Below are 16034 nucleotides of genomic sequence, written 5' to 3' on the forward strand. Positions count from 1 at the left end.
TGTGAATAACTCGCCACAGGTCAATGAGAAGGGTGTGCTTGAAAGGATGCTCATAACTCTGCAGTGTTGGGTTGTATTGGAGAGAGTCTGTCTTAAATCATTTTCCACTCACAGTCTGTGTCTGTATTTAGTTTTCATGCTAGTGATGGCCGAGAATCCACTCTCACATAGGTACGTGGTTGCAAAGGGCATCTGTGTCTTAACCGTGCGATTTGCCAAGGCAGGATACTCTGAGCGCAGCCCAATCCAGAAATCTGGCAGTGGCTTCTGATTAAATTAAATTTTCACAGAATCGCTTGTTGCAATTTCAATGAGTGGACTGGAGGCAGGGCATGAAAGGGATAACGAATCCAGTTGTTTGTGTCCGTAAGCTTGAGTTCATTTGCACACAAAAAAAATCATACAATGATGGAAAGACCTGTGTGTTGTCCTTGTTAATGCAAGCAGTAAAGCGCTCCAACTTCTTAGTCATAGCCTTAATTTTGTCTTAAATCATTGAATATAGTTGCGAAGAGTCCCTGTAATCCTAGATTCAGATCATTCAGGCGAGAAAAAACATCACCCAGATAGGCCAGTCGTGTGAGAAACTCGTCAACATGCAAGCAGTCAGACACGTGAAAATTATAGTCAGTAAAGAAAACTTTAAGCTCGTCTCTGAATTTAAAAAAACGTGTCAATACTTTGCCCCTTGATAACCGCGCACTTCTGTATGTTGTGAAAGCGTTACATGGTCGCTGTCCATATCATTATAAAATGCAGAAAATACACAAGAGTTCAGGGGCCTTGCTTTAACAAAGTTAACCATTTTCACTATAGTGTCCAAAACGTCTTTCAAGCTGTCAGGCATTCCCTTGTCAGCAAGGGAGACATAGTGGATGCTGCAGTGTACCCAAGTGGCGTTGGGAGCAACCGCTTGCATGCCCGTTAGTCACCACTCCACTAGGTCTCCCTGTTATGGCTTTTGCGCCGTCAGTACAGATATCAACATGAGCAGCAGTTAAGTTTGGCTACAGCGGGACCGTTAGTGGAATTTCAGCGAGGGACGTTGTTATGAATACCTTTTTGCCCGGCAGTCTAGGGGGGGATGGCAACGAGACACGTAACATAACTCATGCAAAGTACAATAGTGAAAAAGTAACAGTGAGAACGAAAAACCACAGACAACTAAATTACCGTCAAACACTCATGGTTTATTTTTAAACACACAGTAAAGGGGGGCAGGAAAAGGGGCTGAGCTGGACCCAAGGAAAGAAACAAATATCCAAAAACACCCCTAAGCTAGACTAGCCTACTTCAGTACAGCTAACTAACTAACCAAAATTACAGCGGGTGGTCCACCCAGTTCTAACTAGTGTTCTTAGACAAAGTATTCCTACGGGTAATGTTTGCCCAAGGGTGACTTGACTTGGTACCCCCTTTTCCCACCAACAAACAAACAGTCATGAAGCACAACAATACAATACTCACATAATAACAGACAAAGTGAAATGTAGTTGCAAAAACCAAAAGAGAGATCTCTGCATACAAATAGAGATGGAGAGATAGACACAGAGAGATGGAAACAGAGAGATCGAGCTCCAGAGAAAACAACTGAATCGGTTTTTAAACCAAGGGAAAGGATGTGATTGGGTAAGAGAAAAGGAGCATGTCACACCCTGGTCAAAGTATTTTGTGTTTATCTTTATTTATTTGGTCAGGCCAGGGTGTGGCATGGGTTTTTGTAGGTGGTGTGTATGTATGGGGATTGTAGCTAGTGGGGTGTTCTAGCTAAGTCTATGGCTGTCTGAAGTGGTTCTCAATCAGAGGCAGGTGTTTATCGTTGTCTCTGATTGGGAACCATATTTAGGCAGCCATATTCTTTGAGTTTGTCGTGGGTGATTGTCCTTAGTGTCCTTAGTGTTAGTTTGCACCAGTTTAGGCTGTTTCGGTTTTCATTACGTTTATTATTTTGTAGTGTTTGTATTTTGATTCGTGTTTTACGTTTGTTTAATAAACATGGATCGCAATCTACACGCCGCATTTTGGTCCGACTCTCCTTCGCATCAAGAAAACCGTTACAGAATCACCCACCACAAAGGGACCAAGCAGCGTGTCAACAGGCAAGAACAGCCCAAAGTGGAGTACAGTATGGACTATACTTCTTGGGAGGAGATAGACAGGTGGGCGGTCGACCCAGGGAGAGTGCCGGAGCCCGCCTGGGATTCGATGGAGCAGTGCGCGGAAGGATATAGGAGAATGGAGTTTGCGAAGCAAGCAAGGCGGCGCGGACGGAGGCCCCATAGTCAGCCCCAAAAATTTCTTGGGGGGGGGCTCAGGGAGAGTGTGGCAGAGTCAGGAGCCAGACCTGAGCCAACTCTCCCTGTTTATCGTGAGGAGCCAAGGAGGAGACCAGAGCCGGTGTTGGAGGTGAGCGAAACAGAGACTGTGAAGGAGTTAATGGGGAAATTGGAGGTGAGCGAAACAGAGACTGTGAAGGAGTTAATGGGGAAATTGGAGGAGAGAGAAATGAGGGAGTTGCTGTGTTGGTGTTTTAAACATGGAATTCGCCCGACGGAGCGTGTCGGGGATTTGATGGCACCTGGGTCAGCGCTCCATACTCGTCCTGAGGTGCGTGTTAGTCGGCTGGTGAAGATGGTGCCAGTCTCACGTACCAGGCCTCCTGTGCACCTCCCTAGCCTTGCACGTCCTGTGCCAGCACCGCTCTCAAGATCTCCAGTACGCCTTCACGGTCTAACCCATCCTGTGCCACCTCCACACCCCAGCCCTCCGGTAGCAGCTCCCCGCACCAGGCTTCCTGTGCGTGTCCTCGGCCCAGTACCACCAGTGCCAGCACCACGCATCAGGCCTACAGTGCGCCTCGCCTGTCCAGCGCTGTCGGAGCCCTCCTCCTCTCCAGCGCTGTCGGAGTCTCCCGCCTGTTTAGCGCTGTTAGAGCCTTCCTTCTCTACAGCGCTGCCGGAGTCTCCCGCCTGTTCAGAGCTGCCAGTTAGCATAGAGCTGCCAGTTAGCATAGAGCTGCCAGTTAGCATAGAGCTGCCAGTTAGCATAGAGCTGCCAGTTAGCATAGAGCTGCCAGTTAGCATAGAGCTGCCAGTTAGCATGGAGCTGCCAGTCTGCAAGGAGCTGCCAGTCTGCAAGGAGCTGCCAGTCTGCAAGGAGCTGCCAGTCTGCAAGGAGCTGCCAGTCTGCAAGGAGCCGCCAGAGCTGCCTGTCTGCAGGATGCCGCCAAAGCTGCCAGTCTGCAAGGAGCCGCCAGAGCTGCCAGTCTGCAAGGAGCCGCCAGAGCCGCCAGTCAGCGTGGAGCAGCCAGGGCCGCCAGTCAGCGTGGAGCAGCCAGGGCCGCCAGTCAGCGTGGAGCAGCCAGGGCCGCCAGTCAGCGTGGAGCAGCCAGGGCCGCCAGTCAGCGTGGAGCAGCCAGGGCCGCCAGTCAGCGTGGAGCAGCCAGGGCCGCCAGTCAGCGTGGAGCAGCCAGGGCCGCCAGTCAGCATGGAGCAGCCAGGGCCGCCAGTCAGCATGGAGCAGCCAGTCAGCATGGAGCAGCCAGTCAGCATGGAGCAGCCAGAGCAGCCAGTCAGCATGGAGCAGCCAGAGCTGCCAGTCAGCATGGAGCAGCCAGTCAGCATGGAGCAGCCAGAGCTGCCAGTCAGCATGGAGCAGCCAGTCAGCATGGAGCAGCCAGAGCTGCCAGTCATCATGGAGCAACCAGTCAGCATGGAGCAGCCAGAGCTGCCAGTCGACCAGACTCTTCCAGATCTGCCAGTCGACCAGACTCTTCCAGATCTGCCAGTCGACCAGACTCTTCCAGATCTGCCAGTCGACCAGACTCTTCCAGATCTGCCAGTCGACCAGACTCTTCCAGATCTGCCAGTTGACCAGACTCTTCCAGATCTGCCAGTCGACCAGACTCTTCCAGATCTGCCAGTCGACCAGACTCTTCCAGATCTGCCAGTCGACCAGACTCTTCCAGATCTGCCAGTCGACCAGACTCTTCCAGATCTGCCAGTCGACCAGGATCTGCCGAAACCGCCAGCCAGCCAGGATCTGGTAGATTCATCAACCTGCCTGAGCTTCCTCTCACTCCTGAGCTTCCTCTCACTCCTGAGCTTCCCCTCAGTTCTGAGCTGCCTCAGTCCCGAGCTGCCCCTCAGTCCCGATCTGCTCCTCAGTCCAGTGGGGTTCTGGGTGAGGACTACTAGGCCATGGTCGGCGGCGAGGGTGGACTATCCAGGGACGCGAGGAGAAGGGACTAAGACATTGATTGAGTGGGGTCCACGTCCCGCGCCGGAGCCGCCACCATGGACAGACGCCCACCCGGACCCTCCCTATTGTTTTGAGGTGCGTTCGGGAGTCCGCACCTTAGGGGGGGGGTTCTGTCACACCCTGGTCAAAGTATTTTGTGTTTATCTTTATTTATTTGGTCAGGCCAGGGTGTGGCATGGGTTTTTGTAGGTGGTGTGTATGTATGGGGATTGTAGCTAGTGGGGTGTTCTAGCTAAGTCTATGGCTGTCTGAAGTGGTTCTCAATCAGAGGCAGGTGTTTATCGTTGTCTCTGATTGGGAACCATATTTAGGCAGCCATATTCTTTGAGTTTGTCGTGGGTGATTGTCCTTAGTGTCCTTAGTGTTAGTTTGCACCAGTTTAGGCTGTTTCGGTTTTCATTACGTTTATTATTTTGTAGTGTTTGTATTTTGATTCGTGTTTTACGTTTGTTTAATAAACATGGATCGCAATCTACACGCCGCATTTTGGTCCGACTCTCCTTCGCATCAAGAAAACCGTTACAGAGCAGGTGTCTTCTGATTAGCGACTGATTGGGGAATGAAGATTGCCACCTGTGAGGGAAGGAAGGAGAGAAAATAAATACACAGGATACTTGTATCCGTAACAGACGTAATGTGATTGGATGTTAATTATTTGACTGGGCTACCTGTATTTGACATTGTGTTGTTATTTCTCTGAACACCAGATGGTTTCATGGTTATTTTTGGCAGTGAAACGAGGCTAGTCAGGTGAGAAAAAAACCTCCCTCAAATGTATAGCCCCGTTGGAAAATTCAAATGGACTGTTTGAAACTGTTTGGACTGTCGTACCCCTGACGACATTGCCCCAGTTTGGGAATACCTGGTTTAGATGAAGGGGAAGAGACTGATTGTTTGAGACATTTGAGACATGGATTTTTGTGCCATTCAGAGGATGAATGGGCAAGACAAAAAATTTAAGTGCCTTTGAACGGGGTATGGTAGTAGTTGCCAGGCGCACTAGTTTGTGTCAAGAAGTGCAACTCTGCTGGGTATTTCACGCTCAACAGTTTCCCGTATGTATCGAGAATGGTCCACCATACAAAGGACATCCAGCCATCTTGACACAATTTTGGGAAGCATTGAAGTCAACATGGGCCAGCATCCCTATGGAATGCTTTGGACACCTTGTAGAGTCTACGCCCCAAAGGATTGAGGCTGTTCTGAGGGTGAAAGGGGAGGGGGTGCAACTCAATATTAGGAAGGTGTTCCTAATGTTTGGTATACTCAGTGTATATTGATTATAAAATATTGATTATTAATGTTGTTGTTGTTTATTCCAGACCAGCTGCGTAGCCGCCTGAGAGAGTATGGCCTCATCACCCCCATCAGCACCGACTCCCATGGTCACTTCCTGTCCCACCTGCTCTCTGCCAATCACAAGCAGCGAGTGAAGAGGGAGGTTGGGGCAGAGGGCTCGGAGCAGGCCAGTGATAGGCTGTTCTTCAACATCACGGTATTCGGCAGGGAGTTCCACCTGAGGCTCCGTCCCAACGACCGCCTGGTGTCTCCTGGGGCCATGGTGGAGTGGCACGACCAGGTTCCTGAACCAGGCAACGCCAGCAGCAGTAGTACAATCACTAGTAATAGTGGTAGCAGAGGTACTATCCGTGTTGGTGGAGAGAATGGGAGTGAGTCGACCAGCGGTGGAACAGAGAGGATTCTCAGGAGGAGGTTGCTGAAAACAGACTGCACCTTTATCGGTGACATCACTGACGTAAAGGGAGCCTCCGTCGCCATTAACAACTGTGATGGACTGGTAAATTCTCGTCAGCCTTTAACGCAAACACACACACACACACACTGCCCCCTCGACACTCTCAACGCTTTAGAGATGATTGGTGACCTAATCATGTGGTGGTCAGTGGTTTTAGATGGTTGGAATTCTGCTGTCTGCTCTATGGCTCTGGTCTATAGCTGAGGGGTTAGTCTTCTCTATATATGGTGGTTTACAGCACATTCTGCTCCAGATATTCCTCATTCTGACAGCTGGAAGAGGCTTTGTCCTGATGTTTGTCATGGATGAGTGGTCCTCCATTACTCTCTGCTAACTTGACGTCCATCTTTCCACACGTAAACTACAGTGCCTTAGGAAAGTATTGACCCCTTGACTTTTTCCAATTTTTAAAAAACATTTTCCTCATAAATCTACACGCAACACCCCATAATGACAAAGCAAAAACAGGTTTTTAGAAATGTTTGCTAATTTATTACAAATAAAAAACAGAAATACCATATTTACATAATTATTTCGACCCATTGCTATAAGATTCGAAATTGAGCTCAGGTGAATCCTTGATGTTTCTACAACTTGATTAGAGTCCACCTGTGGTAAGTTCAATTGATTGGACATGATTTGGAAAGGCACACGCCTGTCTATATAAGTTCCCACAGTTGGCAGTGCATGTCAGAGCAAAAACCAAGCCATGAGGTCGAAGGAATTGTGCCATAAAGCTCAGAGATTTTATTTTGTATAGGCACAGATCTGGGGGACGGTACCAAAACATTTCTGCAGCGTTGAACTTCCTCAAGAACACAGTGGCCTCCATCATTCTTAAATGGGAGAAGTTGGGAACCACCAAGACTCTTCTTAGAGCTGGCCTTCCGGAAAAACTGAGCAATCGGGGAAGAAGGGCCTTGGTCAGGGAGGTGACTAAGAACCCGATGGTCACTCTGACAGAGCTCTGGAGTTCCTCTGTGGAGATGGGAGAACCTTACAGAAGGACAACCATCTCTGCAGCACTCTACCAATTAGACCTTTATGGTAGTGGCCAGATGGAAGCCAATCCTCAGTAAAAGGCACATGACAGCCCGCTTTGAATTTGCCAAAATGCACCTAAAGGACTCTCACACCATGAGAAACAAGATTCTCTGGACTGATGAAACCAAGACTCTACTCTTTGGCCTGAATGCCAAGCATCATGTCTGTAGGAAACCTGGCACAATGTTTTACAGCCGCAGGGACTGGGAGACTAGTCAGTATCGAGGGAAAGATGAACAGAGCAAAGTACAGAGAGATCCTTGATGAAAACCCTCTCCAGAGTGCTCAGGACCTCAGACTGGGATGAAGGTTCACCTTCCAACAGGACAACAACCCTAAGCACACAGCCAAGACAACACAGGAGTGGCTTCGGGACAAGTATCCGAATGTCCTTGAGTGGCCCAGCCAGAGCCTGGACTTGAACCCGATCAAACTTCTCTGGAGAGACCTGAAAATAGCTGTGTAGCGACGCTCCCGATCCAACCTGACAGAGCTTGAGAGGACCTGCAGAGAAGAATGGGACAAACTTCCTAAATGCAGGTGTGCCAAGCTGGTAGCATCATACCCAAGAAGACTCAAGGCTGTAATTGCTGAGGTGGTTAAACAAAGTACTGAGTAGGGTCTGAATACTTATGTAAATATGATATTTAAGGGGTTTTTTTTACTTGCAAAAAAATCTAAACCTGTTTTTGCTTTGCCATTATAGGGCATTGTGTGTAGATTGATGAGGGGGAAAAACTATGTAATCATTTTTGGAATCAAGCTGTAACATAACAAAATGTGGAAAAAGTCAAGGGGACTGAATACTTTCCGATGCACTGTATGAGCAGGCTTTGTGTTCTAGAACTGCTCTTTCCTACACATCAGCTCTATAAAACACAGATTGGCTGGATGACTTCGGGCAGGAAGCTCTGATTGAATGAATGACTTTGGGCCAAGTAAAATCTTTTCCCTGGGTTATTTTCAGCAACCCATGGTACTATGTTTTCCCTGTGTTAGTTTCAGTAACCAATGGTAGTATATTTCCCCTTGTTAATTTCAGTAACCCATGGTACAATATTTTCGCTATTAGTTTTCAGTAACCCATTTTCAGTAACCCATTTTCAGTAACCCATGGTAGTATATTTTCTCTGGGTTAACTTCAGTAACCCATGGTACTTTATTTTCCATGTGTTCATTTCAGTAACACATGGTACAATATTTTCCCTGTTAGTTTTACATGCTGACCAGACCGGACACGTCGCATGTGCGAGCGTTGCAAAATACGTTTCGAAATCCATGTTATTCAATTATTGCACAGAAATAGAACTCCTTTCTATTTCTGACGCAGATCGCGCTGCAAGTCCTGCCTCTCCCATCTCATCATTGGTTTAAAGAAGCAGGTACCCACGTGCCATCTCCTCATTGGTTATACCACGTGGGTGATTGTCAGTAGTTATTACTAATCTCCATGTCAGTAGTTATTACTCATCTCCATGTCAGTAGTCTGTTAGTAGTTAGTACTCATCTCCATGTCAGTAGTCTGTTAGTAGTTATTACTCGTCCCCATGTCAGTTATTACTCATCTCCATGTCAGTAGTCTGTTAGTAGTTATTACTCATCTCCATGTCAGTAGTTATTACTCATCTCCATGTCAGTCGTTTTTTCTCATCTCCATGACAGTAGTCTGTTGGTAGTTATTTCTCATCTCCATGTCAGTAGTTATTACTCATCTCCATGACAGTAGTATGTTAGTAGTTATTTCTCATCTCCATGTCAGTAGTTATTACTCATCTCCATGACAGTAGTCTGTTGGTAGTTATTTCTCATCTCCATGTCAGTAGTTATTACTCATCTCCATGACAGTAGTCTGTTGGTAGTTATTTCTCATCTCCATGTCAGTAGTTATTACTCATCTCCATGTCAGTCTGTTAGTAGTTATTTCTCATCTCCATGTCAGTAGTTAGTAGTTATTACTCATCTCCATGTCAGTAGTCTGTTAGTAGTTATTACTCATCTCCATGTCAGTAGTTATTACTCATCTCCATGTCAGTCTGTTAGTAGTTATTTCTCATCTCCATGTCAGTAGTTAGTAGTTATTACTCATCTCCATGTCAGTAGTCTGTTAGTAGGTATTACTCATCTCCATGTCAGTAGTTATTACTCATCTCCATGTCAGTCTGTTAGTAGTTATTTCTCATATCCATGTCAGTAGTCTGTTAGTAGTTATTACTCATCTCCATGCAAGTAGTCTGTTAGTAGTTATTAGTCATCTCCACGTTAGTAGTTAGTAGTTATTTCTCATCTCCATGTCAATACTGTTAGTAGTTATTACTCATCTCCATGTCAGTAGTTAGTAGTTATTACTCATCCCCATGTCAGTAGTTATTTCTCACCTCCATGTCAGTAGTCTATTAGTAGTTATTACTCATCTCCATGTCAGTAGTTATTACTCATCTCCATGTCAGTAGTCTGTTAGTAGTTATTACTCATCTACATGTCGGTAGTCTGTTAGTAGTTATTACTCATCTCCATGTCAGTAGTCTGTTAGTAGTTATTACTCATCCCCATGTCAGTAGTTATTTCTCATCTCCATGTCAGTAGTCTGTTAGTAGTTATTAGTCATCTCCACGTTAGTAGTTAGTAGTTATTACTCATCTTCACGTTAGTAGTTAGTAGTTATTTCTCATCTCCATGTCAGTAGTATGTTAGTAGTTATTACTCATCTTCATGTCAGTAGTTATTACTCATCTGCATGTCAGTAGTATGTTAGTAGTTATTACTCATCTCCTTGTCAGTAGTCTGTTAGTAGTTATTATTCATCTCCATGTCAGTAGTCTGTTAGTAGTTATTACTCATCCCCATGTCAGTAGTTATTACTCATCTCCATGTCAGTACTCTGTTAGTAGTTATTACTCATCTTCATGTCAGTAGTTATTACTCATCTGCATGTCAGTAGTATGTTAGTAGTTATTACTCATCTCCATGTCAGCAGTCTGTTAGTAGTTATTTCTCATCTCCATGACAGTAGTCTGTTAGTAGTTATTATTCATCTCCATGTCAGTAGTCTGTTAGTAGTTATTACTCATCTCCATGTTAGTAGTTAGTAGTTATTACTCATCTCCATGTCAGTAGTCTGTTAGTAGTTATTACTCATCTCCATGTTAGTAGTTAGTAGTTATTACTCATCCCCATGTCAGTACTCTGTTAGTAGTTATTACTCATCTCCATGCAAGTAGTCTGTTAGTAGTTATTAGTCATCTCCACGTTAGTAGTTAGTAGTTATTACTCATCTCCACGTTAGTAGTTAGTAGTTATTAGTCATCTCCATGTCAGTAGTCTGTTAGTAGTTATTACTCATCCCCATGTCAGTAGTTATTTCTCATCCCCATGTCAGTAGTTATTTCTCATCTCCATGTCAGTAGTCTGTTAGTAGTTATTACTCATCTCCATGTCAGTAGTCTGTTAGTAGTTATTAGTCATCTCCATGTCAGTAGTCTATTAGTAGTTATTTCTCATCTCCATGTCAGTAGTCTGTCAGCAGTTATTACTCATATCCATGTCAGTAGTCTGTCAGTAGTTATTACTCATATCCATGTCAGTAGTCTGTCAGTAGTTATTACTCATCTCCATGTCAGTAGTTATTACTCATCTCCATGTCAGTAGTCTGTTAGTAGTTATTAGTCATCTCCACGTTAGTAGTTAGTAGTTATTACTCATCTCCACGTTAGTAGTTAGTAGTTATTAGTCATCTCCATGTCAGTAGTCTGTTAGTAGTTATTACTCATCTCCATGTCAGTAGTTAGTAGTTATTACTCATCCCCATGTCAGTAGTTATTTCTTATCCCCATGTCAGTAGTTATTTCTCATCTCCATGTCAGTAGTTATTTCTCATCTCCATGTCAGTAGTCTGTTAGTAGTTATTACTCATCTCCATGTCAGTAGTCTGTTAGTAGTTATTACTCATCTCCATGTCAGTAGTCTGTTAGTAGTTATTAGTCATCTCCATGTCAGTAGTTAGTAGTTATTTCTCATCTCCATGACAGTAGTATGTTAGTAGTTATTTCTCATCTCCATGTCAGTAGTCTGTTAGTAGTTATTACTCATCCCCATGTCCGTAGTTATTTCTCATCTCCATGTCAGTAGTCTGTTAGTAGTTATTAGTCATCTCCACGTTAGTAGTCAGTAGTTATTACTCATCTCCACGTTAGTAGTTATTTCTCATCTCCATGTCAGTAGTCTGTTAGTAGTTATTTCTCATCTCCATGTCAGTAGTCTGTTAGTAGACATTACTCATCCCCATGTCAGTAGTTATTACTCATCTCCATGTCAGTACTCTGTTAGTAGTTATTACTCATGTTCATGCCAGTAGTTATTACTCATCTCCATGTCAGTAGTATGTTAGTAGTTATTACTCATCTCCATGTCAGTAGTCTGTTGGTAGATAATTCTCATCTCCATGACAGTAGTTATTTCTCATCTCCATGTCAGTAGTCTGTTAGTAGTTATTTCTCATCTCCATGACAGTAATTATTTCTCATCTCCATGACAGTAGTATGTTAGTAATTATTTCTCATCTCCATGACAGTAGTATGTTAGTAGTTATTTCTCATCTCCATGCCAGTAGTTATTACTCATCTCCATGTCAGTAGTCTGTTAGTAGTTATTATTCATCTCCATGTCAGTAGTCTGTTAGTAGTTATTACTCATCTCCATGTCAGTAGTTAGTAGTTATTACTCATCCCCATGTCAGTAGTTATTTCTCATCTCAATGTCAGTAGTCTGTTAGTAGTTATTACTCATCTTCACGTTAGTAGTGAGTAGTTATTTCTCATCTCCATGTCAGTAGTTATTACTCATCTCCATGTCAGTAGTCTGTTGGTAGTTATTTCTCATCCCCATGTCTGTTGGTAGTTATTTCTCATCTCCATGTCAGTAGTCTGTTGGTAGTTATTTCTCTTCTCCATGTCAGTAGTTATTTCTCATCTCCATGTCAGTAGTTATTTCTCATCTCCATGTCAGTAGTTATTACTCATCTCCATGTCAGTAGTTATTACTCATCTCCATGTCAGTAGTTTTTTCTCATCTCCATGTCAGTAGTTATTACTCATCTCCATGTCAGTAGTCTGTTGGTAGTTATTTCTCATCTCCATGACAGTAGTTATTTCTCATCTCCATGTCAGTAGTCTGTTAGTAGTTATTTCTCATCTCCATGACAGTAGTTATTTCTCATCTCCATGTCAGTAGTCTGTTAGTAGTTATTTCTCATCTCCATGACAGTAGTATGTTAGTAGTTATTTCTCATCTCCATGTCAGTAGTTAGTAGTTATTACTCATCTCCATGTCAGTAGTCTGTTAGTAGTTATTACTCATCTCCATGTCAGTAGTTAGTAGTTATTAGTCATCCCCATGTCAGTAGTTATTTCTCATCTCCATGTCAGTAGTCTGTTAGTAGTTATTATTCATCTCCATGTCAGTAGTTAGTAGTTATTAGTCATCCCCATGTCAGTAGTTATTTCTCATCTCAATGTCAGTAGTCTGTTAGTAGTTATTACTCATCTCCATGTCAGTAGTCTGTTAGTAGTTATTACTCATCTCCATGTCAGTAGTTAGTAGTTATTAGTCATCCCCATGTAGGTAGTTATTTCTCATCTCAATGTCAGTAGTCTGTTAGTAGTTATTACTCATCTTCACGTTAGTAGTTAGTAGTTATTACTCATCTGCATGTCAGTAGTCTGTTAGTAGTTATTACTCATCTCCACGTCAGTAGTCTGTTAGTAGTTATTACTCATCCCCATGTCAGTAGTTATTTCTCATCTCCATGTCAGTAGTCTGTTAGTAGTTATTACTCATCTCCATGTCAGTAGTCTGTTGGTAGTTATTTCTCATCTCCATGTCAGTAGTCTGTTGGTAGTTATTTCTCATCTCCATGTCAGTAGTCTGTTAGTAGTTATTACTCATCTCCATGTCAGTAGTCTGTCAGTAGTTATTTCTCATCTCCATGTCAGTAGTTATTTCTCATCTCCATGTCAGTAGTTATTTCTCATCTCCATGTCAGTAGTTATTACTCATCTCCATGTCAGTAGTTATTACTCATCTCCATGTCAGTAGTTTTTTCTCATCTCCATGTCAGTAGTTATTACTCATCTCCATGTCAGTAGTTATTACTCATCTCCATGTCAGTAGTCTGTTAGTAGTTATTTCTCATCTCCATGACAGTAGTTATTTCTCATCTCCATGTCAGTAGTCTGTTAGTAGTTATTTCTCATCTCCATGACAGTAGTTATTTCTCATCTCCATGTCAGTAGTCTGTTAGTAGTTATTTCTCATCTCCATGACAGTAGTATGTTAGTAGTTATTTCTCATCTCCATGTCAGTAGTTATTACTCATCTCCATGTCAGTAGTCTGTTGGTAGTTATTTCTCATCTCCATGTCAGTAGTTAGTAGTTATTACTCATCTCCATGTCAGTAGTCTGTTAGTAGTTATTACTCATCTCCACGTTAGCAGTTAGTAGTTATTTCTCATCTCCATGTTGGTAGTTATTTCTCATCTCCATGTCTGTTGGTAGTTATTGCTCATCTCCATGTCAGTATTCTGTTGGTAGTTATTTCTCATCTCCATGTCAGTAGTTAGTAGTTATTACTCATCTCCATGTCAGTAGTCTGTTAGTAGTTATTACTCATCTCCACGTTAGCAGTTAGTAGTTATTTCTCATCTCCATGTTAGTAGTTATTACTCATCTCCATGTCAGTAGTCTGTCAGTAGTCATTTCTCACTTCCATGTCAGTAGTCATTTCTCACTTCCATGTCAGTAGTTATTTCTCATCTCCATGTCAGTAGTTATTACTCATCTCCATGTCAGTAGTCTGTTGGTAGTTATTTCTCATCTCCATGTCTGTTGGTAGTTATTTCTCATCTCCATGTCAGTAGTCTGTTGGTAGTTATTTCTCATCTCCATGTCAGTAGTTATTACTCATCTCCATGTCAGTAGTTATTACTCATCTCCATGTCAGTTGTTATTACTCATCTCCATGTCAGTAGTCTGTTGGTAGTTATTTCTCATCTCCATGTCTGTTGGTAGTTATTTCTCATCTCCATGTCAGTAGTCTGTTGGTAGTTATTTCTCATCTCCATGTCAGTAGCCTGTTGGTAGTTATTTCTCATCTCCATGTCAGTAGTCTGTTAGTAGTTATTACTCATCTCCATGTCAGTAGTCTGTCAGTAGTTATTTCTCATCTCCATGTCAGTAGTTATTTCTCATCTCCATGTCAGTAGTTATTTCTCATCTCCATGTCAGTAGTTATTACTCATCTCCATGTCAGTAGTTATTACTCATCTCCATGTCAGTAGTTTTTTCTCATCTCCATGTCAGTAGTTATTACTCATCTCCATGTCAGTAGTTATTACTCATCTCCATGTCAGTAGTCTGTTAGTAGTTATTTCTCATCTCCATGACAGTAGTTATTTCTCATCTCCATGTCAGTAGTCTGTTAGTAGTTATTTCTCATCTCCATGACAGTAGTTATTTCTCATCTCCATGTCAGTAGTCTGTTAGTAGTTATTTCTCATCTCCATGACAGTAGTATGTTAGTAGTTATTTCTCATCTCCATGTCAGTAGTTAGTAGTTATTACTCATCTCCATGTCAGTAGTCTGTTAGTAGTTATTATTCATCTCCATGTCAGTAGTCTGTTAGTAGTTATTACTCATCTCCATGTCAGTAGTTAGTAGTTATTACTCATCCCCATGTCAGTAGTTATTTCTCATCTCAATGTCAGTAGTCTTTAATTAGTTATTACTCATCTTCACGTTAGTAGTTAGTAGTTATTTCTCATCTCCATGTCAGTAGTCTGTTAGTAGTTATTACTCATCTCCACGTCAGTAGTCTGTTAGTAGTTATTACTCATCCCCATGTCAGTAGTTATTTCTCATCTCCATGTCAGTAGTCTGTTAGTAGTTATTACTCATCTCCATGTCAGTAGTTATTTCTCATCTCCATGTCAGTAGTCTGTTAGTAGTTATTTCTCATCTCAATGTCAGTAGTTATTTCTCATCTCCATGTCAGTAGTTATTTCTCATCTCCATGTCAGTAGTTATTTCTCATCTCCATGTCAGTAGTTATTACTCATCTCCATGTCAGTAGTTATTACTCATCTCCATGTCAGTAGTCTGTTGGTAGTTATTTCTCATCTCCATGTCAGTAGTTAGTAGTTATTACTCATCTCCATGTCAGTAGTCTGTTAGTAGTTATTACTCATCTCCACGTTAGCAGTTAGTAGTTATTTCTCATCTCCATGTTGGTAGTTATTTCTCATCTCCATGTCTGTTGGTAGTTATTTCTCATCTCCATGTCAGTAGTCTGTTGGTAGTTATTTCTCATCTCCATGTCAGTAGTTAGTAGTTATTACTCATCTCCATGTCAGTAGTCTGTCAGTAGTTATTTCTCATCTCCATGTCAGTAGTTATTTCTCATCTCCATGTCAGTAGTTATTTCTCATCTCCATGTCAGTAGTTATTACTCATCTCCATGTCAGTAGTTATTACTCATCTCCATGTCAGTAGTCTGTTGGTAGTTATTTCTCATCTCCATGTCAGTAGTTAGTAGTTATTACTCATCTCCATGTCAGTAGTCTGTTAGTAGTTATTACTCATCTCCACGTTAGCAGTTAGTAGTTATTTCTCATCTCCATGTTGGTAGTTATTTCTCATCTCCATGTCTGTTGGTAGTTATTTCTCATCTCCATGTCAGTAGTCTGTTGGTAGTTATTTCTCATCTCCATGTCAGTAGTTAGTAGTTATTACTCATCTCCATGTCAGTAGTCTGTTAGTAGTTATTACTCATCTCCATGTTAGCAGTTAGTAGTTATTTCTCATCTCCATGTTAGTAGTTATTACTCATCTCCATGTCAGTAGTCTGTCAGTAGTCATTTCTCACTTCCATGTCAGTAGTTATTTCTCACTTCCATGTCAGTAGTTATTTCTCATCTCCATGTC

At 42.6% G+C, this 16034-nt stretch overlaps 1 protein-coding gene across 1 annotated transcript in view; it reads left to right on the forward strand.

Annotated features, from left to right (window-relative positions):
- Nucleotides 1-5582: 5582 nt before the first annotated feature.
- LOC139395904 (A disintegrin and metalloproteinase with thrombospondin motifs 3-like) overlaps nt 5583-16034 on the forward strand; it is a gene marked incomplete at both ends in the record, with an annotated part of 38997 nt that continues 28545 nt past the window's right edge. Inside the window, one exon of the mRNA XM_071143215.1 lies at nt 5583-6058. Within this exon, the coding sequence (XP_070999316.1) occupies nt 5583-6058 (476 nt within the window). The remainder of the gene's footprint in view (nt 6059-16034) is intronic.

This window comes from Oncorhynchus clarkii, unplaced genomic scaffold (genome assembly GCF_045791955.1).
Source record: "Oncorhynchus clarkii lewisi isolate Uvic-CL-2024 unplaced genomic scaffold, UVic_Ocla_1.0 unplaced_contig_5576_pilon_pilon, whole genome shotgun sequence".
Taxonomy (NCBI): domain Eukaryota; kingdom Metazoa; phylum Chordata; class Actinopteri; order Salmoniformes; family Salmonidae; genus Oncorhynchus; species Oncorhynchus clarkii.